At 43.3% G+C, this 26,972-nt stretch overlaps 1 protein-coding gene and 1 long non-coding RNA gene across 3 annotated transcripts; both read left to right on the top strand.

Annotated features, from left to right (window-relative positions):
* The first annotated feature begins 3,544 nt into the window (after nucleotides 1-3,544).
* On the top strand, nucleotides 3,545-12,209 carry LOC135375135 (uncharacterized). The gene is made up of 8 exons (XM_064607861.1): nucleotides 3,545-3,867; nucleotides 3,958-4,336; nucleotides 4,401-4,565; nucleotides 6,907-7,093; nucleotides 7,181-7,430; nucleotides 7,492-7,663; nucleotides 10,416-10,540; nucleotides 10,672-12,209. Exons 1-6 carry the CDS (start codon nucleotides 3,773-3,775, stop codon nucleotides 7,571-7,573), a joined length of 1,158 nt encoding a protein of 385 aa, XP_064463931.1. The 5' UTR covers nucleotides 3,545-3,772; the 3' UTR covers nucleotides 7,574-7,663; nucleotides 10,416-10,540; nucleotides 10,672-12,209.
* Nucleotides 12,210-17,818: 5,609 nt separating this feature from the next.
* Nucleotides 17,819-25,960, top strand: LOC135378934 (uncharacterized). Of its 2 annotated transcripts, none has more exons than XR_010418644.1 (3): nucleotides 17,819-18,340; nucleotides 19,507-19,714; nucleotides 25,624-25,960. It is a non-coding gene; the product is annotated as an uncharacterized LOC135378934 (long non-coding RNA). The 2 variants fall into 2 exon arrangements; XR_010418643.1 differs by lacking the exon at nucleotides 17,819-18,340 and adding an exon at nucleotides 19,271-19,315 and having other exon boundaries at nucleotides 19,373-19,714.
* The last annotated feature ends 1,012 nt before the right edge of the window (nucleotides 25,961-26,972 follow it).

Below are 26,972 nucleotides of genomic sequence, written 5' to 3'. Positions count from 1 at the left end.
CAATTGAAGCTCATACGAGCATTATAAACGTTATAACAAAAGTGGCATACCTGTATGTCGCCTTCCTGACAAATTCGATGACCCACAGCAACTCTGATTAGCTCCTCAAGACATGTTACTGACACCAAGATTTTCGTTTTGTGATCTCTACTCCTGATCTTCAGAAACGCCTAGTAAAAAAAAAAAAAAGAGAAAAAGCAGCAGCATTGAGCAAGCTTTGAAAACCACACACATATGTAGCAATCACTGTAGCACGCATAGGGAAATATATGTACCTCTCATATGGAACTTTCTGTGTCAGAAAACTAGAAGTTAGTAAGCGAAACCAGAAGTATTGTATATATTTGGCAAAAATTTGGTTAAACAGACTATATATACCTCCATAATCATGGTTGAGCAGTGATATTCTGGGGGAGACAACAATAGAGTTTATTACTTCATAAGCTGAATATGGATGACTGTCCATTAATTCTGAGGGTCGCACACAACAATATTCACTTGTACCTGAGATTCAAGATGGTATAGCATGAGGTCTAGTAGGAAGGTTGATGGCGTTATGCGAAAAAGAAAAATTGGCATCACCTCCGGGCCAGTTTCCACAAAGATGTGTACCAGTTTCCCACAGCACAGGTTGTACTCGTCTCTGGAGACCACAAGGTAGTGTCCTGTTGTATGTTGAGTCCAATGGATAGTGACTGTCGAAGCACACAAGAAGGGACCGTCAACTCACAGTGCACGATGCATCTGTAATGAGGTGATGTTTTCAGCGTGAAATATGTGCTGCCTCACTGTCCACACTGCTGGCTGCAAGAAGTCAGAGAGCAAAACTTTTGAGACAATACTTTTTGTGTTGAATGTGTTGGCATTTCGTCAGGATGACACCTGGAGGAATTGGTTCTATAGTTCTTAGAAGCAGCATTAGGTCCCTCTATGGTGCAAGGAACACCACTTGAAAATCTTCATGTGATAGCAGATGGTCGAAAAGAGCTCGACGAGATGAAAATTTCTGCAGGAACAAAGTGCACCCGTATACCACCTACCAAGAGAGTGCAAAAAAGGGATCCATTTATGTACAGCCTTCAGCTGTGCGAGCAGGAAACTGTTACTGGTGAAAATTTTGACGCCGCTTTGACTAGTAAAGGTACATTTGTCTGGAAAGACTGTGAAATGTGACCTCTTTGATCAATTGTAAACTGTAGAGGATTGCAATTTTGCAGACAGGAGGCCTTCTTATAGTGCAAATGCAACAGATTTCAATGGAAAGTATAACAGGCCATATCAGAATGATATCCACTTTGGAGATTGGGACACCTTCAGGTGAACCTTCCACAACAGAGGAATTCTGTTTACTCCAGCTCCAAGGGGGAAAATAGAGTCACAACATTTATCAATTTTTAGTGCGAGATCACAGCAAAACACAAATTATTTCAGTAGCCTCCCCCTGAATAACTAAAGCTTAGGCAACTCTTTACGTTTCTACTCATGATCCACACACAGCGACACACACAGACACTGCTCTCCTGCTGTTGCACACCGTTGCTGAAACGCGTCTGCAACGAAACAATTTTTTCAACCATGCATACAAGTGGTGCTTATTTGACTTGGTATAGTAGTGGAACAACGAAACAGAGTTTCAACTCACCTTTGCTTTGCGGGGGTACAGTCGGCCAAAGACCAAACACTAGATGCACTTCTAAACACTTAAAACTTCACGGAGCGTCTCATGCGTCTACGAGGAAAGAATTTCGCGGGCTTCCAGTTAGCGGCTCAGGTGACAATGCTGTATTGCTCCGCGCTGCGCACTCGCTGACGGCGAGACGCCGGCGTCCTTGAGCCTGCCACATTCATCCGAGCAAAAAGTTACGCCCGAATATCGCGATATCAGTGTTGGATCGTTTAAAAACTGTAAATATGTGCTTCGCTGAAGACATGTATCGTCTTCCATATTTCTGCTAGTATAATCGTGACGTGGTCTGAACAAAATATTTCATTTTCAGCTATATTGCTCTACTCATTCCTGGAAAAGACGACGGGATAGCAACGGTTCATGTGCCGCTACGGAATTGGAGCAGCAATGAAAAAGAGAAGCTCTGGTTCCGTCTGAGGGGGTCGAGCTACACCTCTGGCTGGTTTTGGCTGGAATTGCCCTGTTATGTTTGTCTGAAAATTCATCCAGCCTTTGTCGTTGTTGCTTCTCAATACTTTTTCACAATTGCTCGTTTACGAGGCCCCAAGAGGATATCTGCTCCATTTATCTCAGTTCATGAAATATATCTCATAATCTAAAACAAAGCAGCTTTACGTTCAACCAGCCATCCATTTTGACCGACCACCATTTAGTGAGATTTTACTGTGTATGTCCATTTCAATGCCTTATATATTTTGTTGAAAAATTTTCAGGTTCACCTTGGCAGTGGAATATTCATTGCAGATGAGAAGATGACCTGGATGATGCAAACAAAGTCAGATTCCAAATTTTTAAGAGAGGTGGTGCGGACGATATGGTCGCCCGAGGAGCTTCGTGGTCGGAGCATCACGGGCAAGCCCTGTCAGAGGCTATTGAAGAATGGGACAACGGCCAAACGGGCACTTACCCCTCGCAAGCTTATGGCTGTCACAAGTACGTATATAGTATTGGTGGACACCCACTACAGTACGTATGAAACACCTAGTGTTGATTGCTTTTCTTCACAAGCGATCATACAGGTGGTAGTAGTCTCGATCTCCTTCTTCCTTTTGCCATTATTGAAAGTGTTCTTTTTAATTTCCTTCTAGATGCATTTCAAGCATTCGTTAACAAGAATGCTTGTCCCAAGAATGCTTGTCCTCACTGTGCAACAGCGGATAGGAATGAAAAACCGTCTACTTGCAGACTTTCTGAAAACAATGTGATGTGTTGTAGATAATATTGTATGAGAATGTATTAAACTTATGTGCGACTGGGAGGTGGTGGGTTCGAATCCTACCTCCGGCTGTGCTGTCTGAGGTTTTCCCTGGGTTTTCCGAAGACTTTCCAGACGAATGTCGGCACAGTTCCCCCTGAAGTCGGCCCAGGACGCATACTAACCCCCTGTCCCCCACTCCTTCCTGCTATCCTCTCTCCGTCTGTCTACATCTGTACGTCGCTCATAGCCACAGTTGCTTCGCGGCGCTAACACCCAATTAAAAAAAAAAAAAAAATTAAACTTATGTGCAATTTCCAACATTTTGCTTTAGTGGATGGCTACTTCCCTCATCAAACGCTGCCTGCAAACTGCGTACAAGCTCACATCCAGAATCTATACAGCCTGTACGGAGACCATACAGCCTGTACGGAGACCATACAACCTGTATGGAAACCGTACAGCCTGTACGGAGACCGTACAGCCTGTACGGAGACCGTACAGCCTGTACGGAGACCATACAAGCTCCGTACAGCCTGTACGTTCCATACAGCCTATGGATTTGTATGGTCTAAGCTGTCCAATAACTCTGTAAAGCCAACATACGGAGAAAAATATGATATGGATTTTTCTGATAGGGTGGTGTGTCAGAATAGCCACTAATGCAGTAATACGCATTTATGGGCACAATCACACCAGTTCAGCTGGTTTCCCATTACGTAATTGAGGCTCATGTGTTCAGAAGGCTCAAATGGAGTAGTGGCTCTAGTTATGGAACAGACATCATTGCCCATGAAGTGTTCATCAAAGCCGTGTTTCCCATTTTCTTTCCCAGTGTTCTAATTAATTGCGTGCAGTGAGATGAGCATGATGTTCCACTACATCTTCAGATGTACATGTACCATGTGCTCATATTTTTCTTTGTGAACAGTGTGGACCCCAATGATGAATCGTATCGTCCTGAACTGTGCAGCGAAGGCGATTTGTGAGTTATTTCTGAACTTCTAGTTGTTGTACATGTGCAATATCGCAATTCTTTTAAGAGGCTGAACTTTAACATATAGCAAATTTTCAGCGATGTCAGTATACTGGAGGAGCCGCAAGTGGGCACTGCACAAGAGCCCAAGTATATTGTTTTCGAATCATGCCTCAAGCAGCTTCTCCAGCGGTGCCCGCAGTGTCTGGCCCCAGACTGCAATGTGCAACTCTTCTGCGTTGGGACAATGGTAAAGGCCACCATCATCTGTCCCAAATCGCACATAACAAAATGGTCTAGCCAGCCAACACACCACGGGAAGCCACTGGGGAACATCTTACTGAGCAGCGCCATACTGTTTTCTGGAAGCAGCCCAACGCAGACGCTGCGGCTACTCAGCTTCCTTGGTGTCCACACAGTAAAGGCCACGCAGTACTTCAAGTTCCAGAGGCTCTACATGTTTCCTGCTGTCACTGAGGTGCGTAATTCTTGTACAGTGTGGTACAGGAATCGATGGTGACACCATTGCTTATTCTTCATAGGTGTGGAACAATGAGCGACAACTGCTGTTGCAGCAGCTGAAGGACAAAGAACTGTGCCTTGCTGGAGATGGCCGTGCGGACTCACCAGGCCACTCAGCAGATTTCGGCACATATTCTCTGATGGAGACCGGAATAAACCGCATCATCCATATGGAGCTGGTGAAGGTAATTCTAAACTTTTTCACACAATGTGATCCTCCTAAAGCAATTGATTTTTAGCCAAAATAGCATAATAAATAGATAAACCAAAATAACATAACGTAGGAAACAAATTTGCTATGCATGACAAAGTGGAACCTCGTTAATATATACCCGCTTAAATGGCGGTTCTGCTTTAGAAGTGCTAGTTCAGATTCCCCAAAAGCAGAAAGTACACAATTAAAAATGTCCTTCACTACGTACTGCAGGCAGTCAGTTCTGAATAATATAATTATGTATCCCAATGATCTGAAAAGGGGAACATAACCTTTCCTTGTACTTACGCAAAGTTGTATAAAAATGTTTCCACTCAGTGGGGTGAGAGAGGGATATCGTACTGGACTATGTTTGGCCTACAGTGTATTGTGCCATGAAGACTGTTTTGAAGTGTGTATGTGGTGCAAGATAGTGTTTCCAGATTCTTGGCACTATTGACTAGTCACCACAATATAGCAGATTATATTTATTGCAGCATATACTTGTGGCATGGCAAAATATCTAGAGATACCGCCTGACATAGATACTAACTCAATGACTCCCAATTGGTAGCTCCCAATCTCATACAAATCTTTTTTAGTTCTTTCCCAGTTTATGTCTTCGCTTGATAATTGTGATCACTGTTTAACCCCGCGGTTGTCCAGACCCTACTTTCCCCACATAAATTGCAGCACAGTGGGTACACGTATAGATTTGTGTATATTTGTGTTATACCCCTAGTGAAAATGTACCTGAGAGGCCTCTCAGGATTTTTTAAGAGGTCTGAGAGGACCTTTTAAGAAATTCTGAGAGGTCTGAGAGGACCTCTCAAGCAGTCCCAAGAGGTCTGAGAGGACCTTTTAAGAAATCTCTCAGACAGGACCTCTCAGACAGCTTTGCGACAGTGCGTCGTGCAACACCTCCCAGAGCAAGTTGCTACGTGTTTTCCGCGCCGCAGAACATGGTACCTCGTCCGCTTTGGAAAATACATCGCAAGATTTCACGTGTTTGTGCATTATTCCTTCAAGGAACACGTGCCGTGATAACCTTGTATTGCCTTCCCCCCTTGAAGCTATTGTTCTCGCAATCCGTGCATTATTGCACTGCACGTAAGTGGAAGCGTTTCGGCCAGTCGCCAGCGGTTGAATCAGTCTGTTTTGAAACGTTGAAGTGTGAGGACGTCGGCCGCGGATCTCAAGTAATTTGCGTTTTGTCTTCGGGATTGTAACTGTTTTTGAGGTATGTAGACGATGTCTCAAATATGCTTTTGTTATTGACAGCCATTCCTCTTCACTTTAGGCTTTTACTACTGTTCGCAGACACGCATTATGAGCGCCGATAGGAAGATTACCAACCACGTAACGTTACCAACGGCGCTGGGTGCCAAACGGTGTGTTATATATTTCGATGCCTACACACTGACTTACACTGACATTTTGAAGTTGTATTTCTTACAGATGAATCTCGTACGAAGTGACAGGTGGTGTCTACACAAGGTGGTGAGAACCCAATCTCTCCAGTTAGTTGGTGGCTTACGCAAGCAAGGGAAACTAGACGGTGCATCGCAAGTCCCGAAGTATACGTAAAACAGATGAACTTGATCACCGAGAAGCAGAGTTCCTCAAGAATATTTTTCATCGCCGCTGTACGGACATTGTGAATATGTGTCCCATGAGTTCACGCTTTGTGGAATACGACAGTATGTGTTGATGATGACTCGTAAGCTTTCGTAGACATGTAAGTGCTAAATCTAGTTTCTGTTGGTGCAATTTACCGTTTCGTGTAGTTTCTTGCGAGCGATCCTTCAACAAATATTAGATATTCACAATTCTGTAAGACATTTGAAATAACTGTTACATAATCAGATAGCAGTGTGCATGCCTTGAGTGTATCTGTACAATCGAAGGAACTCAATATATGTGGAGTTTTGTGACATGTACTTGTCTGTTTCTATGCCGGGTGTATCATAGCACTGTATGATTATACCACTCCGACGACAGGTGCAGCGTAGACGGCGAAATTGAACATTGATGTTCCAATGTCAGATCTGGGCATTAGCTTCTGAGAGGTCCTCTCAACCTGAGAGGTCAGCCTGAGAGGTCCACAGGCCTGAGAGGACCTCTCAGCCTGAGAGGTCCTCTCAGTCCCATAACATATTAGACCTGAGAGGCCTCTCAGATACATTTTCACTAGGGACAAATAAAAAGGTGCATGAAACTTATATTAATTACCAATAGCAACTGTAACTCCAAGTTTCATTTTCTTTTGACAGTGCTCCAGTGGCAATTTTTTACAGTTGTAATAACCTGTAGTCTTGCTTTTGTTGTTTCAGTCTACTGAAGTGTCCTCTAGCAACAAAATGGAGAAGGAGGGACTGGAGCGGGCACTAAATGCACTTGCAGATGAAGGTATGAAGGTGAAGACCTTGATCACCGACAGGCATACGGAAATCAAGGCCTTCATGAAGTCGTCACACCCAGACGTGCAGCACCGCTTCGATGTGTGGCATGTAGCAAAAGGTGCCACTATTATGCTACTTTTCATTGGTGTATCACATTTTGTACCATCCACTGGGAGTTATTCCATGTTTCTTTATGTACATCCAGGTATCCGAAAAAAGATCATTGCTGCATCCCACTCAAAGCAGCACCAGGTTCTTCAAAAGTGGTCACCAACCATAATCAATCACCTGTACTGGTGTGCGCGAACGAGTGATGATGATGGCGAGCTAGTTCTGGCAAAGTGGCAGACTATCCTCCGCCATGTCATTGATATTCATGAACACCCAGGCAGCCTACATGAAAGGTGCGCACACGGGGACATTGGTGAAAGGCTTTGGCTGCACGAAGTTACGAGGTGAAGCTTCTTGTTGGATACGATGTACAACGGAACTCAATTTTCTCATTCGATACAACAGGAACAGAGACTTTCAAAAGGTTGGAGAAAGTTATTGCATCTCCCTACCTTCTCAAAGACGTCCCAAAGCTTTCGCCACATAAGCAAACATTTGGACTGGAGGCCTTCCACTCGGTCATCATCCACTTTGCGCCAAAGGCATCAAAGTTCTCGATTGATGGCATGTGTACTCGGTAAGCATAATTAACTTTCGTTCTTGTGGTGATAGTTCTGCGCTCCTTAAACTGGTAAAAGATGACTTCACAAATGAAGGCAATTAAGAATTGCTACCCTCTGGAGTGACTGCTCTTGTACAATATTGCATACAATATTTGCGCACTAAAACATTTTCCTGACTTTCATTGATTATTGGGGTAATGTCTGTGGTGGTATACCGACCCACTATGGTGGTACAAAATTCGAGAAATGCACGGCAGCAAAGTAGTGATTTTTAGGTATGTAAGTTCATAAAGTTTTATCCTTTCTGTGTAATGCATTCCTGCCTTTTTAAATCGTGTCATATAAAGGTTGAGACAGCAGAAAAAAAAAAGAAGAAAAAAAAAGACCAGCTTTTTCTGGCATGACAAAATTAATAGACGAATACAGCATGAGAGAACTGATGTATTATCAGCTGGGGCAGATGAAGGTTGTAGTGCAGATGCGCTTCCTTTATGAAATTTGCACAAAATTAAGAATCTGCCTGCATTCAACAATTTCTTCCTAGTTGTGATCATCATTTATTGTCAACAAAGACAAAGACAGACACACATCGGACCACACCGAGTGAAGTGGGGTTACATCCTACCTATGAAGACGGGCTTATTGTCTGTGAAATTATCGAAAGTTACATCTTAATATTGCTTTTTGTCATAGGAAATGAAAAAGAATACATGTTTTTTACATTGTGCCTGTTCCTGGACTGTAATGCTGTTGCTGTTGCCAAGATCATTTATGTTTGCGAAATGTGCTATAGGTACAAGTCTGGTACCTTACACATTTCAGCAGGGAATGGTAACACTCATGTGTCACACCTTTTAGTTTCGCTAGCCTAAAAAGCTACCAGTTTTCTATGTATGTAAGCAGAATTGCTGGCAAGGTTCATAGAACAAGGAATTGCATGTGCAGCAGTGAGAGGAGTATTAAAATAGTGCAAATTTCTCAATGAATCATAACTTGAAAACTAGCTTTATCTCAAGGGTGTAGCTTATATGATGAGTAAGTCATTGACGGAAGAATTTATTTTTATAATCATAACATTGAAGCCAAGTGGAAGAACAAGGTGCATCAACAAGGAACAAGTACAGGGGCATTAGCTAAGCAGGATGCCCGTTAGTAGCTGGGACTGCAGCGGAACCTCTAAATTGAAAAAGAAGAAAATATTATATCATAAGGCGCACAATATCAGGAGGTATACAGACCAATAAACCCTCGATAAGATGGTGATGGAAATGTGCACCATATTTTGGAAACACAGCATCCAGGAATCTTTTTGCGCCTTCCTCGTCCAAGGCGACCCCACATCCAAAATGTAAAGTTGGAATATGCTGTGAAGCGTAGCTTACTATAAGCAGTAATGTTGCTTGTATAAAATATAGGTTTGTGCTCTGTTTTGCGAGCGGTACCAGTACCTGTTATTATCAGTGCAGCACTCCATGTACGATGGTGTGTAATAAGTGATATACCTCATGTGAACCTCCAGCAGTTCTGGATGCAGACATAACGGATGGAAAAGAGGGTGCAACGTTAAGCAACTTACACCAGCGTCGCCGCACGCATTTCGCATTTTCTCTATCTCACTGCAGCACATATACTCATCTAGGTTCGCGGGGTTGCAGCAGCCGCAGTGCCACCTGTAAACGTGCCGTGAATGCTTTGCAGATAAAAGCATAACAAATTATACCTGACAGCACTTGAACATACCTGAAAGCGGTGCGCAGTTCATCCTCTGAAGGAGGAGGGTCAGTATCTGGTGAGGCAGTTAGGTGCTGCTAGTTCGCGATCGGTCTGGGGCCCATGTGGAATGGACCATCTTCGGGATCGTCGTCTAAGAACCACGCACTTTCAAAATCGTCCTCGACAGTTTCTTCACTTGATGAACCATCCGTATATTGTTCTGGCGTAACAGCTCCTTCCATATCGCGCCTCGCATCGCTACTTTCGAAACGTCGCATTGCGCTGACTTACGCAATCAGTGTGCGGTATGGGAATTTTGCGATTTTCGCGATGATTACGTTATTGGCGTACAGTTTTATTTATACATGGTCGCAAATTTCATGTGTTTGGTGGTGCCTGTACACGAAACGATGCCAGTGTAAATATTTCCACCGGCGCCCCATTGCAATAATGTATTTTAATTCTTTGCTAACGGGTCGCGAACTGCCTCATGACAGCGGACTGCCTCCAATAACTAAGTTTTTGGGTAGGGCAACAATACAGAGTTTTAGTATATCGTACGCTATCGTCTTTAGGCACGTAAAGAACAGTGTTGGTGGTTCTGCGGACGTATACACGCAAGACACAAGCAGTGCTTTGCGCATTGCGCAAATCCACCACGCAATCGCATACGTACGCAAACGCGGCCGTACATACTAAAACTCACTATTAATAATTGCACGTGCTAAACATATTTTGCGCATTAGGGGTGCGCCACCGCGCATTGTTCGAGATGTCTGATACACTGAGCTAGGCATATGCTTGCTAAACTCGATTTTGGTAAATTTCTTCTCCCTTTTTCCCTACCTATATTTTGTATTCTTTTCGTTGTGCTTGTGATGAAGTTCTGGTTGACACTTGCCAGTGCATTACACACATTAGGATAGGAAAAACAAGATATGATGCACAAAAATTAACTTGTATTGGTTAGTTGTGCAACGTCCTGGGATGACAGAATTTCTCTCAAAGTAATAGCAACGTGTTCTCTTTTTGTTTCACTTTTCTTTGCTCTAGTACAAAGTTGGCAGCTCTCCACTTCAATCACAACGCGGACAGGGAGATTGCTGAGTACATCCTAAAGTTTTCCAAAGCGCGGAAAACTTGGGCAGTTGCTGGGGTCAGAACCAAGCCCACTTTTGGTAAGTACAATATTATGCATAAGATTGTAGTGGATGAACCTGTTTAATAATGTCACAGAAAGAAAGATAGTACTGGTAACAGGGAATTGTTTCTATGTATTCAATTCTCCAATTCCAATTTGTAACTTCAGAGTATGTCACAAAGCTCATCGACTGCGTGCTGGACCTCTGCGAACAATGGCCAAGCTAAGCCTCTGCTGCTGCTGCTTCAGCTCCTACGAGCTACGAAACTCTGTGCAGCAGGGCAGGTCCGAGGCCTCCGCTTCAGGAAGCCTTGGACGCCCACAAGGAAAGGTTCTCCCACTGACAGCACATAGCCTTAACATAACCTACAAGTAGCGTCTGCATACTTCACAAGGTTACTGACGTACCTCTGTTGTGTCAAAAGGAATACTTTTTGCGGTGGAAAGTGAGTACAAAGCAGTACGTGTGCAATAAGTTTCGTCAAGCTGAACTATGTACAATTTTTTATTTAAGATGAGTGTCAGACAATGGTACTTCACAGGACACTTGTTAATCTCACATTCTTGCTCTGCGATCATTTTGCTTGGGAATCAGTGTACTTTTCGTACAAACAAGCTGATCACATGTATCGTATACTTGATAATGTAACTGCCAGTCCCTCACCCGGTAATCCTCTGGACTTGCAAATGCCTTCCTGTCTTTTCTAATTACATATTGAAGTTCGATGTACATTTTAAGGAAGACCTGTAATTCTTTTTGTCACAACTATGCTCACACACAATAGCCCTAGCTGCACGGACTCACTTGTGCTATGTTGAGCTGCAGTGTCGCCAAACCGGCAGCAATGGGTCAAAGTAGGGGGGCATAGACACTCTCCCCCTCGCTCAAGCGCTCAGGAAATGTGATCACGACTGGCAGGTAATGCCAGTTTTGCCTGGTAAATGTGCACGGATTGGCAAATTATTTTTATGTGCCACCTCCGATAACCCCTCTCCCCCATAGAGGTCCACCTCCCCGAAAAAAAATTCCAGCTATACTTCTACCTACCTCCTTAATCACATGAGCTCCTAAATGTAATTTACCAATGACTCCTCTTTTACTGAGTAATGGTGCAGCCTGTTTTGTGCATCAGGATTTTGTCCACACTGAAGAAGGCCTCCATATATGCGCAAATTGAATTTGTTATGCCTATGACACGTGCCAAAGACAGATTTTTCTTGTTTTTACATTTTTAGGGTCTATTGATATACAATTGCCTGTGTTCGATGCTGGAGAGAGTGAACTTTCGTGAGTAGTTAAAAGTGCTGTGTGATTTGTGAAGGGTGTAGTTCCTGGCTGTGCCTTCACAGTTCTACATAAGACCATATCATTGTGATCAATATTGTGAAGGGGCTTATTATTTCATTCCCCACATCACCACCTGCAATGGGGTAGAGTAATGGCCCTGGTGATAGAACTCCGCATTCATCATTCATCGTCTCGAAATAAAGTTGTTGTTGTTCCAAAGGAGAACATGATAAAGGTTACTTTCAAGAACCGGATGAAAGCCAAACTGGAAGAAGCCCAATGTGATTTCTATGTTGTGTGTTATGATTGCTTCCCAAGGAACGGTAATTCAGAATTGCGGGACAGTAGTTACACCAAAAATCTTCCACCCATAGCTATCTTGTATACGTGTGTCTTCATCCCGTCGCTCATTGTGTCACCTGTAGTGTTGTAACACGTATATGGCAAAAATAAATTATGATAGTTGTATTTTTTGCATATATTTGGTACAGTGCATTGTTCTTGGCTACTATATGTCTTCTGTAGAAAATATAAATAAACAAATTCACCACTCAGCAACACTCTTGTCAACTGTGCAGAACTACTTTGATTTTCATCAAAAGCCATGGGTAAGAGCTTGCCAAACCGATGCTGAAGGTTCTTACAGGTTATAGAAGTCTAATACATTACATCAGTATGTGATAGGTTTACATACGTGTTATCGTTGTTTGGCTTACCTCCTGCTCCATGGAAACATAAATGATGCTTGTCAAAACCAAGGGGTACAATAAGTGACCAGCGTAACTAACGACAACAGCTGACTCTCACCAAAATTCATGGTATTATGCTTTTCAATAAATGTTTATACACCGCATTGCTCCTTTCATGCAAAGGCCATTTTCTCCTTCATCCGCTGTAACTTGAAACTATTAGGTCTTCAGCATGACCAGTTATACTGAGCATGCCATTATTTACATAGAGTGGTGTGGTTTTATTTTTGCTTCTCTGGACAACCAAGGTCTGACTTCCCTATTTTGGTAAGGTTGCCTTTGTGGCACCGGGAGAATATTTGTACTCTGCAACAAAGCATATCATACAAGGCAGAGAACATGGAACAGGGAAGTGTTGCCACTCTGAACATTTGTAGTACAGCACACTGTGCATTTCCTTATACTGGATGTAAAGTGTGTCACTGCCCTTGATTACATCCGTGGCTCAGCAAACAGAATACTAATATCTTGTCTGAAGACTGACGCAAGAGCAGTATTCAACGTCGTGGAACCCTATCTATTTGCGAAACCATTGTGAATGAATTTATGTGTGGGTTGAGCCGTACGTACATCTCAGTAATCAAGCAAAACTTGATAAGGGCTCCCCATGAACATGGCACAACGCGCTAGTAGATTGTACACACCTTTTGTATAACTTTCACTTCCATATAACAGACACTGCAGTTCGAATGGTCACAATACACCCATACGTCGTTCATTGCCGTCCTGCAAGGATTCCGCAGAACGTATATATTTTTCATGGAATTTTGGTCTGGCAATTGCACAATTTGCACAATTACAATCTTCTTTCTTTGAAGAACAGTCCTCTACATGTAACATGCTCAAACGAACACCACTGCTCACGCAGTTTCTCAATCGCTCCCGTACTTGCACCAATTTGTAAAAGTAACAAGCCGGTTGAGGTGCGAACTTCTCGAGCGCATAATCACAATTTGGCGTCGAAAACGTTGTTGAGACGAACTGGCAGTTGTAGTAACACCGATTCCATCGTTCCACAGCTCTGTTGTGGTCGGCTCGCCGACAGCCATAACTGGATTTTCTCGCACACGCTGGAAGCCGGAGAAAGCCTCAGCTTTCGTCCAATCAGAAGCAGGACACTTCATCTACGTAGATGGAGCAGGTTTATCCCATCTACGTCACAAAAGTGGCTGCGCCCATGGCTTGTTTCGATTTCTTTGATTAATTAATTTGCGTAGCAGGAAGACAAAATTGAGAAACGAAGGTCCATTTCGGGGATAGTTTGATGTGCTCTCTCAGAATATCACAACCGTTTCAACACATCGGGAAATCGGCGTTGCTGACCTTTGCTGACCTTTAAGGTCTAATGACCTGTGTTTGGTGGTGCTGCCTGGTCCAAACGTGTTATCGGTATTGTACAGCGATTGTCTTACTGTCTTGCGCCAACTCCTGTTACTCTCTGGCGACGTGAAGCGGAATCCAGGTCCTCGTAGCGATGAACAGATGAACATGATCAGGGCAAGCTGAATTACTCAACGAAATACGGACTATCAAATCTAAACTAGACGCCACTGACAAATAAAGTCACCGAGCTATTCACTAAAGTCGCAGCAATCGAGGGTGAGCTTTCGTCATTCCGCGATGTCCCCAAGAGGGTACAGGACCTGACGGATACAACTACCTCGTTATCTAGCGGTGTCTGCATCATAAAGGATCAGATAGACAAGCTTGAGAATAGAATGCGGATGAACAATCTAGTGTTTCATGGCTTGGACGATAGCTCTTCCGAGACGTGGGCCCAGTCCGAAGCTCTGGTAACTGACCTGTGCAAAAATAATCTAGGCATGGAGATTCCGCCCCACGCAATCGAGCGCGCCCACCGCATTGGACGCTATCAACCTAACAGACACAGACCAATTATTGTCAAGTTCGCGTCTTACAAAACGAAAGAGCCTGTTTTGAGTGCTGGCCGATTTTTCAAAGACACCGATATTTCTGTCACGGGCGACTACTCATTAACAGTTCGCACGGCTTGCAAGCATCTCTTGGCCTTCGCCAAATCGCAATCTGCGCCTTTCAAGCTCCGCTTCGACAAGTTGTTATTGAATGGCAAATTGTATACATTTAACCACGGAACCTCAAGCATTGTTGAAACAGGCGCATAGCAGCAAGAGCCTGTCGAAAGGCGCATTGTATCGAGTGCATCACTTCCTGCTTCTACCAACTCCGCGCCCCGCTCTTTCTCTCGGTCATTTTTACCAATATTAGAAGCCTCCTACCAAAGCAGGATGAACTTAACAGCCTTATGTCCTCCTGCGATTGTGATATAATTGCCTTAACCGAAACGTGGCTTTCCGCTAACATATCTGACACGGAGCTCCTGCCGTACGTCACCAAGTACAAAATTCATCGCTGTGACAGAGAGGGCCGACGCGGGGGTGGCGTGCTCCTTGGTGTTCGAGACTGCTTTTCGTCGTCTGTCATACGTGTGCAATCAAGCTTAGAGATTGTATGGTTAAAAATTGACTGTTGTAATAGTCATGCCATCATCGGTGTATGCTATCGCTCACCAAGTTTTCATGTTGGTTTCAGTAGTCAGAAAAGCTAGCATATCTAGCAGTGCCTATCTAGCAAAACAATTGCTAGATACGCTAGCTAGCGTATTTGGCATCAACAAACAAGACCGCCCCCGTCCCCGCCCCATCCCGCTCTTGCGAATGTTAATTAGGGCTAAACCACGTGAGCGCCAGCCCACAGATACCGACCTCACTGTATCATCTGGGGAATTAACCACGTGGGCGCCAGCCCACTTTCACGACTCCATCTGGTAAGCCATCCCTGCAACATGCCTTTCTTAATATTATAATTAGGTGCACGGCCTACTGTGTTGGAGTAAACCACGTCAGAGTGATACCGACCTCACTGTGTCATCTGAGGAATTAACCACGTGGGCACCAGCCCCCATATCGTAAGCCAGCCTCCAGCAAGTCCCTCGCACGCGCAACACGCGCTTCTTATTATAATTAGGTTGCATGCCTACTGTAGATTAGAAGGAACTACATAAAAAGCACAGTTGCAAGATCGTATTTTAATTATGACTGAACTACCCCCCAGTCCCACTACAGCAGCACCCCATCATCTCCAGCCCACCAAGGTTGAACCAGCCCACGAAGCTGTCGTTGTACTTCTTAATAAGTTTACCTCCACCCTCTGGCAGATTTTAAACCTGACCAGTTGTGGCTGACCACGTGGGGGCACCAACCCCTTTGCTTGCCTGTAGGATGCACTCACAGAATGTCATCTTAATTGTGTAGTTCCATCAGAATGATATACCTCTTGTTTTAAACAAACTACGTTAACAATGAATAATTAGCTTAGTTATGAAATCAGAAATGTGCCATAACCGTTCATCCATCTAAGGATCTTAGTAAAAAAGAAATAATAATAAGATTACGAACATTAATTCTTTATGGATAGTTGCACAATTCTTACTCGATCCTGCAAAAGCGTATACGAAGAGGGGAGTCAAGTCCTGTAGATCCCATAAACAAATACAGAGGAAGCGTGGACCTCCACGCGAAAGCTTGTACAAATTAAACTTAAACAAAAATCTTCAGTGTCGGCTTCTGTATTTTGTATATTGGATCCCTGCAAGGATAAAACGATAGCTCGATTCATACATGGCACAACATTGTTCAAATATTTTTTTTTTTCTTATTACGTTTTAAAGTCGACAAGTAGGACACCTCGCTATCGTCTGCCTAATGGAAATGGTTGATGAGCCAATCGACTCCTTCCGAAGTGCGAGGAGACAGTATATACTTAAACTTCAGAGCGCTAAGAGCGTAACCGAAAAAAAAAACAGCTAGAGCCTACATCTCTGACCTTCGACAACCGATCGAAAAAAGAAAAATGCACCGGCCCCCGCCACAACATCGTTGCGAATTGCAAGGATATGGCATAGCTAGTATTGAGAAGTGATTATGGACAGGGCGCTAAGGGCGTGTAACCGACAAAAGGCTTACCGCTTCGAAAATCGACATCCGACGCATCATGGGGGAACATCATGATATTCATTGTAGAGATTTCATTAAACATGCTTGGACTTGCAGTCGACCAGGCTACCTCTCGCCATTAATCCGTTTTTGTGTACGACACGGATTAACTCTCGAGAAATGATAAGATCACTTTTTCCGTATTCCATTAAGATGTTGTTGTGTTAGCGACGCTTTGCATATTAGACGACGGGATGGCTGAAGGTCACGCTGTTTCCACTCAGACTGTGATATCTCTTCTGCTGATTTGCATGAGCACGCGAGCAAGTCGAATAAACGCTCGAAGATACACGATGTTATTGCAATAGCAAGCATTTGCATATAAGACAACTCGTTGGATAAAGGTCGTACCTTTTTACTCTAGCCGGTGTCGCCTTTGCAACTCGAAGACAGGAAAAATAATTACTATGCGATACATGTTGCGCCGCAGGAAAAAGAGGAAGAAAAAAGACGCAGTATACTAATGACAGCTACCTCCATGCTGACTGCTTTGATTTCTGAACAGAGCGAGCCAGCCCGGGTAAAGCCGTAATTACCTCTCAAGGATAAACGATAATATCACTTTCCTCATCACGTCTTTGGGGCGAGACGGTCGACGTTGCAGTCTCATAGGCAAACGAAGGGACTTCTATATAAGACGGTTCGTCCGCAACGCTTTCTGGACTGAGCTGGAATGCCAAGTGAATGCCACTTGATTGTTTTCAGGTGGATTCACTTGACATTCCAGCTCAGGTTTTTCCGTGCGTGTGTTTGACTGGAAAAGCAGACTAAGGTGAGTACATGCTTTTTTCTTTTCTCTTGTTATAAGTTCTTCCCCTGTGAGCGTGCAAGGTCACAGCCATTTATGGAATGCATGTACGTGAAAGAAAAAAAGAAAAGAGGTTCATTCCTTCCCACTGCCGACATGCAAATCTTTGTGATTTTAAAGTGCACCTTCTTAGATCGTCGCAGTAGATGAAATGAAAAATAAACGATTGCAAACAGTACAACATTATTTTTTTATTTAGGACATTGCATTGCGTCGTATGTTTTGGAGGACATTGCTAATTTACAAGTCGGCTTCACCTAACTTCTACGTGCGTTGCGGGAAGTCAACGTTAGGAAATGCTCAGTCTTGCTGGATTGCTTGTTTCTTTGCATTTCAATTCAGCGGAACGGTGTTTTTTTTTTAATTGTTTGACTTTGGTTCTTCATAAAACATATTTTCCAGTTCATCGTCTTTGTTGTAACTACTTCAACGAGGTTGAAGGGCCATCTCACATTTTGGGCTTGTAAGATCGACTTCTTCTAAGCATTTTTTAGCTTCTCTCTTTCATTTCATGTTCGGGTAACAACAGAACACTTCACCTGCACGTCAATGGCAAACAGGTCAGAAAGAAAGGAATGTGTCTACCTTCATTTGTGAGATGTAGCTAGTCTTCACCCAACTCCTACGTGCATTGGGGGAAAGCCTACTTTAGGAAATGTTCAGTCTTGCTACTGCATGTTTCTTTGCATTTAAACTTAGCGAAACGGTGTTTTTTTTTTAATCGTTTGATTTTGGTTTGACATAAAACGTATTTTCCAGTTCATCCTCCTTCTTTTGCTGTAACTACTCCGAGGAGGTTGAAGGGAAGAGTTTGAGATCTTCCTTGACAACAAAGCAAAAATGTGTGCTATACAATGGAGAAGAGGTGGAAAACTTTTTTTTTCAAGTTAATCCACTCGGGATTCCAGATGAAGATTTTTTTCTCCGTGAGAGTGTTTGACTGGAAAGACAGACTGTGGTAAGTACATGGATTTGCCCTCCTATTTTGCAATACATATATATATATATAATGCTTTTCTATGAACGTGCAAGTCATTTATGGAAATGCAAATATGAGGAACGACAAGGTTTCATGCCTCCCGCTTTCAGTGGCGACATGCAGGTCTTTGTGATTTAAGGAATGCTTTCCTAGTCCATCACAGGAAGTGAAAACGTTTGCAAACAGTTACATTTTTTTTTATTTAGATACAAGGACAGTGAGATCACAGCCCTTTTAGATAGTGAGATTTCATAGCCAGAGTGATGTCGACCAATTGTTCTGCCAAGAGAGTAAATGTTGCCTGGGCAGCGGCGAAGTTTTAACTCACGTTCTAAGCACAAACAGCATACATCTGAGCATTCGTTATCGTAATAGGTCCTTGTAAGATTGGCTGTCTCTAAGCATTTTTGCAGCTGGCGTGTTTCGTTTCGTGTTAGGGTAACACCAGAACGCTTCGGTTTACCGTTTTCACTCCAAATGCGTACCACAAGCAAGTCAGAAGGGCACGAATGTACATAAACATATTTTTCCAGTTCAGCTTCTTTGCTGCAATTGCCCTGATGAAGCTGAAGGGAAGAGGATGGAAGCTTCGTTAGCTCGATGATCACCACAACAAGCAAAAACGTGTGCCACACAACGGAGAAGAGAACACACAAACATCTATCCATGTCTGTTCACTCACAATGAAATGAGAGGGCTTAGTACAAATGTACATTTTTATTTCCCTGATACACGAGCGGTGATTATTTTTTTATGCTCCATTGTGCACCAGTCGATGTTTCAAGAGGTCAAGTGTTAGCTTGCTGATGTAGCCTGTTAAGTAGTGCCAACCTTCAGACTCGGCTTGTTCCATGAAACATAGACTCTCGGCAGCAAGATGCATACCGTCAACCTCGTCAGCATATGTCAAAATTTCGTCCACGTGACGTGACCATTCAGCAAGTAAGGCGAAAGGTGATTCCGAGGCAAACGTACAGGCGGTGTGAACTCTGACATACATTGTTTTTGCAGTTTTCCAAGTAACCCTGTCAGGAGGTTGATCTGGCAGCGCTTGAAACAACACCATATCCGTCACAATTTTAAAAGCTTCCACGAGTGAAGTTTTGCCTACTTGTGTTAACCCACATTCCAATATCTCCTTGTAGGAGACGTGTTTGAGACGACACACAGGCTGCATCCGAAATTCGTGTGTGTAACCTCTTCTCCATCTGCCACACACATCTCTACCTAGCACAGGCTGCTCTTCATCTGCGTCTGATGATGACGACCATGTGCCATCAAGCCGAGGATCAACCTCAGGCCATGTTGTGTCATCGGCAGCTGACTTGTCTTGACTGGTCATTACAAACCAAGGTAATTTTCTGCGATCCACTTCTTGTCCAGACTGCCAGTGAACTGAACCAAGTACTGAAGCTTCCCATTTCTAACTCGTCGTTTTATGATCTTCTCTACTTTTGGAACCTCTCTCACTCGTATAATTTCACTCTCATAAAACCCACCAATGATGTCTTCATTTTTAAGACCACGTAATAGGTACGTGTTAGGATACCCTAACTTGATCGCTCTCACCACGAAGAGTTCTGACGTAAATGACCCTAAATAACGTTTTATTAGCTGATGTCTGTATTTTGCAATTCTCACTACGTCTCCAACACTGTAGCGCGGCTTTTTTGGTGGTCCAACCGGGCTGGGGTACAGTCTTTCTCGGAAAATGTGCTCGTTTTCTTTCTTTACGTCCACTGGTCTGGCAGAAAGCGATCTGTGTACGCGATTGTTGTAAGCTTTCACTACTTTAGGTAAAATGTTCACATATCGCTTGTGACCCTGGAATGTGAAGATACGGTACAGTGTGGTCACAATTGTTCGCTGAGATCGCTCGCAGATAGGGGCCTTCATAGGTGAATTTGATGGATGAGCCGGATCCCCCTTGCTTTCAGAAACTGTTGTACCACCTTGTTTGTAAATTCTGTTCCACGATCTGTGTGCAAAAGCTTGGGTGTCCCAATTCTTTTAAAGGCAAGTTTAAAAGCTCGAATAACCTCGGGAGATCGTTTATTACGAATAGGTACAATGGCAAGAAGCCGAGAGAAAGCATCTATTATTATTATTATTTATTAATCCATCAAGGGGCCATTAGGCCATTACATGAGGGAGTGAGCACATATGTAACACACTGGCACTGTACATCAAACAACAAACATACACTGAAAAAAAACAAGAAGAGAAAAAAAAACAGCAGACAGAAAAAGATTATAACAGCATGAAAAGCAAAGAATATATCTAGATTAGAGAGTGATGATGTGCGTGTACATGAAGCGACAATGATCAAGTGAACTCGGCGATTAATGCGCTGGTAAATTGGATATGGTCCGTGAGTTCTGCAATATGCCGTGGGAGTTTATTCCAATCTGATGATGTTCGTTGAAAGAAGGATGCCTCGAATGATGTTGTACGTGACCGAGTTAGTAGTACCTTATGTTGATGGTCGACGCGGCAGGAAAGATAAGAAGGGGAGTGGATGTAACTACTGCGGAGCGCGGGAGAGTGATAGAACTTGTGAAATAATGACAGCCGTTGAATCATGCGACGTGTTTTAAGGTCGGTGAGCTCAGCTCGGACCTTGAGTGAGGTTACGCTTGTGTAAGGTGAATATTGCTTGAAGAAGAACCGGGCAGCCCGATTCTGCAAGGCTTCGATATTATTCGAAAGATAAGTTTGGTGGGGATCCCATATGGCACTGGCATATTCGATCTTCGGGCGGACAAACGTGAGGTAGGCCACCCGTTTGAGGTGTGGAGGTGCATGAGTAATGTGTCGCCGAAGGTACCCAAGACTACGATTTGCATTAGAAAGAATGTTCGAGATGTGCGTGTTCCATGTTAGATCAGACGAGAAATGTACTCCAAGGTATTTGTAGTTAGTAACGGTTTCTACAGGTGATCCACTTATGATATATGTAGTGGGACATGATCGTTGTTTTCGTGAAAACGTCACATGTTTACAGTTTGTGGGGTTAAGTGACATCTGCCAGGTTTCGCACCATTCGCCTATTTTATACAAGTCACTCTGTAAGGCTATATGGTCAGCTGTGGAATGGACTGTGCGATAGACGACGCAGTCATCTGCAAATAGGCGAATGTGTGATGAAACTGACTGTGGGAGATCATTGATATATATTAAAAACAACAAAGGTGCTAATACCGTACCCTGTGGGACACCAGAGGTGACATGCGCATATGAAGAGTAGTGGTTGTTAGCGTATACAGTCTGTGACCGATCTGTTAAGAAGTTCTTAATCCATTGAAATATAAGTGGGTGGAAGTGGAGCGCTGATAATTTTCTAAACAGAAATGAGTGTGATATCCTATCAAAGGCTTTTGATAGGTCAAGGAAGATAGCATCGCATTCAGTGTTGTTATCTAAAGCGAGGCTGATGTGATGCGTGAACGATGCAAGTTGGGTTTCGCAGGAAAAACCCTTTCGGAATCCGTGCTGATTGTGGAAGAAGAACTGGTTATTTTCCAAGAACTGGATCACGTGTTTGTAGACGACATGCTCTATGAGTTTCGACGGGACGCTTGTTAGTGAAACTGGTCTGTAGTTCGATGGAGTGTGTGGGTCGCCTGCCTTAAAGATGGGAATGATTTTGCCTGTCTTCCAGTCACGAGGAATTTCACCTGTCTCTAACGACTGCTGAAAGATAAATGACAGGAAGAGTGAGGATACGTCTCTGGTCTGTTTTAAGACTTTGATATTTATACTATCAAGACCGCATGATGAGGTATTCTTAAGAGAGTCGATGAGTTTAGCGATACCATGCGGGCTGACGGATATACTCTCCATGGTGGGATATGGGGGCGTAGAGAGTTCTGTGGGCGCAGTCCTAGTGCAGTCACGCGTGAAGACGGAAGAGAAGAAGTTGTTAAATGCATCCGCAGAGTCGCCTTCTGGCACTGGGTGTCCCTCAGAGTCAACCAATTGGAGTTGTGAATTAGAACGTGGGTTTATGATTTTCCAGAACTTTCTAGGGTTATTTGACATAATCTTGGGGAGTTCAATATTGTAGAACTTTTCCCTTGCATTGCGTAAGGAATGTCTGTATTTCTGAGCGATCAGCCTGTAGTTGTTCCACAGGACGGGATTACCCAGGATGCGAGCTTGACGAAAAAGGCGTTGTTTTTTCTTTCGCAGCAAGTGTAATGTGTGAGTGAACCAAGGAGCATCGGCTCGATTACGTATAGTCATGGTAGGTATATGGGTTTCCACTAAAGACAGCAACTTTGTTTTGAAGGCAAACCAGTTATCTTCTACCGTGCGACTCACACATTCCACCGAGAATCTATCATAAAAGTGGCGTAGTTCGTTCCGCATCGCATCAAAGTCACCTCTGGAATATAGGAGAATGCGTTTAACAGAGGTTGACCTATTGGTTCTCGGTATGGTCATCCTAGCGGTGATGATGCAGTGATCGCTAAGGCCATCGTCTATCGACAGGTTATTAAGAATTTCGGGTTGTGACGTCAGCAGAAGGTCTAGAGTGTGAGGCGCAAAAGGCGGATTCCTTGTTGCGGAAAGGATCATCTGTGTTAAGTTCAGGGTAAGGCAGAGTTCGACGAAATTCTTATCATCGATGCTAGTACCGTGTGGTTCACTTGACGTCCAGTCAATGTTCGGATCTATACAAAAGAGCAAATAGCGAAAACCATCATTCTTGTTCTTTAGACTTTGCAAATCCTTTAGGTCAGCCTGGAATAGTTCACGAAGTCCAAGTGCAATGGTTTTTCGAAACTTCGTGGGTCGCTTGTATTCCTTATGCAAACTGTACACATCACTTGTCTCCAGAAATTTAGTGACTTTGTCCTTCTTTTCGCCAATGGCTCGAGCAAGTCTCTGCACTCCACCAAAGCTGCCGACATGTTGCGGGTCATAGTAGGCTGCCATTAGTACTTCTTCCTACTGCAAACTCTAAGAGCATCGAGTGATAGATAAGCGTTGATTGTAGCTGAAACGTCTCCTCTCATCCAGGGAGGTTGCCTGTTGTGAAGTTCGTACTTCAAAAGCTCAACAATAGATGAGTGTGGCACCACCTTTCCGTGACAGATAACTCTTCCGTACTCGTCGTAAGCCAGAACCGTTGTCATCAGCTGAAGCATAGCTAATACCTTTTTATGATGTCTTGGAGGGAAGTGTGACAGTATTTTTTCTTCTTCGAAGTAGCCTCTCTCCTCGGAGTTCAGTACGGTGTCCATGTGAGCTGTCGTGCGCGCTTCGCGGCTCGTGTGAGCGGTGGTGACGCACGTCGAGGTGTGGAAGCTTCACTTACGGAATGAGGTGAAGGAGTGGCCAGAGTTTTCTCTGGTGTATGTTTTTGAAGACGAGATGGGTGCACAATAAGTGCTGGTAAGTTTAGCTTGACCAATAGCGGCAAAATCCGATCAAAATAGGGTGGTCTTTGAATATTTCTTGCTTTCGTCATGAGATAGTATACGAGGTCAATTATATTAGTATTGTCTACTCGTTCACCGTCGACAATTATCTGAAATGTTTTCCTATCCCATGAGATCGTTGGTTCCAGAAGACGTAATAGGTTTTCTGATCTGATTTTATAGCCACTGCTCATGAAATCAACGACAGTATTACTTTTTTCCTCGGTCTGTGTTTCCTCTTCTCTCGCTGTTGTTGAACCCAGTGTAGATGTGCTCTCACTCACAGTGGGATGTAGCAAGGAGTGAAGATATTGGATTATCTCTTTTGCTTTGATATCGTCTGGTTCATCTTTCTTCAATATCTGTGGGATGGGGGTTTCCCGGTAAGGCACAAGCTCGTATTTCTGCATCGACTACACTCTGATTGCTTTTGCTATCGCCCTTCCACCTAAAGTCGAGAGCAGACCCAGCAAAGGTGGCAAAAGGAACTGTAGAAAACCACCAGATTGTTGCAATACCTTTCGAACTTTCTTCACTCCTGTAGTGTCTCGTTTTGCCAAAAAGCGGATAGGTGTTGCACAAGGTTGCAACTGATTTCTCACTCTTGGAGCTACCTTAATGTTTCCTTTACAAAGATTCATACAAATCTCTCGAATAGCAGTTAGTTGCTCTCTCGTAGCATGTTCCAGGAGAAAATGACGTTGCTCCGGCAACTTTGCATCAGCAAGCAACTGAAGAAAATGAATATTCTTCTTGACACGTTTCATGTTTTATGTACTATTTGTCGCTGGTCGTCTGGAAATATATTAGTCCACAGCCTAAATTGGTCTGAACAGTTTTGGGATAGGTCAATTACAAGGTATGAATATGGTTTCTTGCAAGCATCTTTATATATACTTGGCAGTAGTTCACTTTTCTTTCGACCAAACAGTTGTCGTGAAAGTATTTGCATTTGGTCCGCAGTGCGGGCGGAACGACATAAAATTAATGCACTGCTGTTAAACTGAATGCATCTATACAGAGGATCATTAATAAATAAATATTGTGTTATGAAAATAGCTGAACAGTTGAGGTGGTGACAGCCAGCTACATAAAAATTGCAGATTTCTTTGAGCCTTTGTTTGTCGGCTAAGCAATCATAAAATATAATTAAAGAATTTCTTACAGTATCAAGATTAGTAGGAATATCCTGACTGAAGGTTACCTCTGGAAAAGTATCGAAGATTGGTTGTTTGTACAAGTATATGTACAATATATGATCAAATGGTTTGTCGAAGACAGCAGCTCTATGTTTAATTAGACGTGTAACAAGTGTCGTCTTTCCACTCTGGCTTTGACCTGATATGGTCATTGAGACCGGAGTGGTAAACCTATAAGGTCCAACCTCAGCCATCTTTTGCAAACGAATGAAGCAGACATACAGACAGAATACAGAATACAGACATTCAAGGTTGTAGACATTCAAGGTTGCGCACAGCCGTGTTAGTTATCAGACCAGGAGCATTCCATAATGGAAGGTTACAACAAAAAGCAAAGACAAGTCTGTGCTCTAAGCTTGTCCAAAGGCGAAGTACACACGTTCAAGGTTGTAGACATTCAAGGTTGCGCACGCAGGTATGTTAGTTACCAGACCAATGAAGTTAGATAGGACACACTGAAACATGTCTTCACGTATAACGTTGGAAGGATGTAGACGTTCAAGGCTGTGCACACATGTTAGAGAGCTGCATGCAATCGCTATATAAGAGCGGACATAGAGAGTGGTTCTTCATTCAGAACGTCAGACTGAGGAGGTGTGTTACATATTCCTGTGGAAGATGTAAGAGTCTCTTTCAGTTCATTCTATACAGCAAGAGGAGAAAGCAAATTGTCATCATAACAGCGAAGCCTCCATAACACAAGTAAGCTATGTCATCCGTCATGGAAAAGTTGGATAAACTGAAAAAATGTGGTGACGGTGAAATTCAGAAAATGAGCAACATACCCAAAAACGAAAAGTTCGAAGTGCTGGACATTCAGAAAATTGACACTATGTATGGCGAGGCAGTATACGTGGAGCTCCGCATGGAAAACGACAAGCCAGTGAAAGTGTATCTACCTGGACGCTTCAAAAAATTGTCGGAGGAAGAGCTAGAGGAAATGCGACTGCTTCCAAATCTCAAAATGGAGAAGAAAGAACAGTTTACCAAAGATGGTAAAAAAGTCATTTCGCCAGATATTATCTTCACCAATTCGAAGAGAAAGTGATGAGATATGGTGACGTGTCACTTATGCTCCCAGCACGAACGGCAGTATTATGCAACAGCATTAGGTCTTCAGATTCACTTGGCAAATGTTCACAATCTTCAAGCCCCCTGCATTCCTTTTTGTGAGACTTTGTGCACACTGCGAAACTATACTAATCGGTTCGAGCTACATTTACACGACAGGGACGTTAGCGGACATGATGTTACAACCTTTTTTCACGAGTACAGACAGTACATTGCTGATGTCTTACGACACTTTGGTTTCCCACTGCGCTATTTTGTATTGCTTAAAGTGGAACTTGGTCGTCACACGCCAGACGATGAGTTACAGCTCGAAATTAGTTTCGTGCCTTCCAAAGTAGTGACAGTATGGTCAGAGGCAGATGTAGAACCTTCTATCACTCAAGTGACTGCTGAAATAGCACAAAATTTGGAAAACCTCGAAGTAGAAGGTTCAGGTTTTTTTCTCTTTCGCATTCATGCCTGTATCATGAACATTGGACGTTTGATGCCTCAACTGATTGGATGTGCCCAGTTTGAGTTACCGCAAGAATTGAAGCATAAGTTTCGTTCTCTGTTGTGTGTGGACTTTGGTTTGCATGAAGATGAGCAGAACATGTGTTTTGCCTTCTCTGTAATAGCTGCACTGCATCCTGCTACTGGTTATCGCAGGCGTAGGGCATCTTCATACAGACCATATATTGCTGAGTACGTTTTTCCGAAAACATTCCCGGTAGCTTTCCCAAAAGAGGTTGAAGCATTCGAAAAAAATAATGGTATCAGTATCAATGTGTACGCCTACGAAAGGGAAGACAAATCTCTGTACCCCATCAAGGTTGTCGATGACGAGCGTGAGAAACATGTGGATCTGTTGCTAATCGACTCTCATTTTCTGCTTATCACAAATTTTAATGGATTATTTCAACCTAGCGGACGGTT

Source organism: Ornithodoros turicata, chromosome 1 (genome assembly GCF_037126465.1).
Source record: "Ornithodoros turicata isolate Travis chromosome 1, ASM3712646v1, whole genome shotgun sequence".
Taxonomy (NCBI): domain Eukaryota; kingdom Metazoa; phylum Arthropoda; class Arachnida; order Ixodida; family Argasidae; genus Ornithodoros; species Ornithodoros turicata.
Note: the sequence above shows the minus strand (reverse complement) of the source record. Positions and strands in the feature narration are given on the sequence as shown.

Excerpts from the sequence above, each read along its gene's own strand:
- LOC135375135 (XM_064607861.1), top strand. The coding sequence starts at position 3,773 with ATGTACATGTACCATGTGCTCATATTTTTCTTTGTGAACAGTGTGGAC. Across the intron at positions 3,868-3,957 it reads CTGTGCAGCGAAGGCGATTT|CGATGTCAGTATACTGGAGG; the intron begins GTGAGTTATTTC and ends GCAAATTTTCAG. Across the intron at positions 4,337-4,400 it reads TGTTTCCTGCTGTCACTGAG|GTGTGGAACAATGAGCGACA; the intron begins GTGCGTAATTCT and ends TATTCTTCATAG.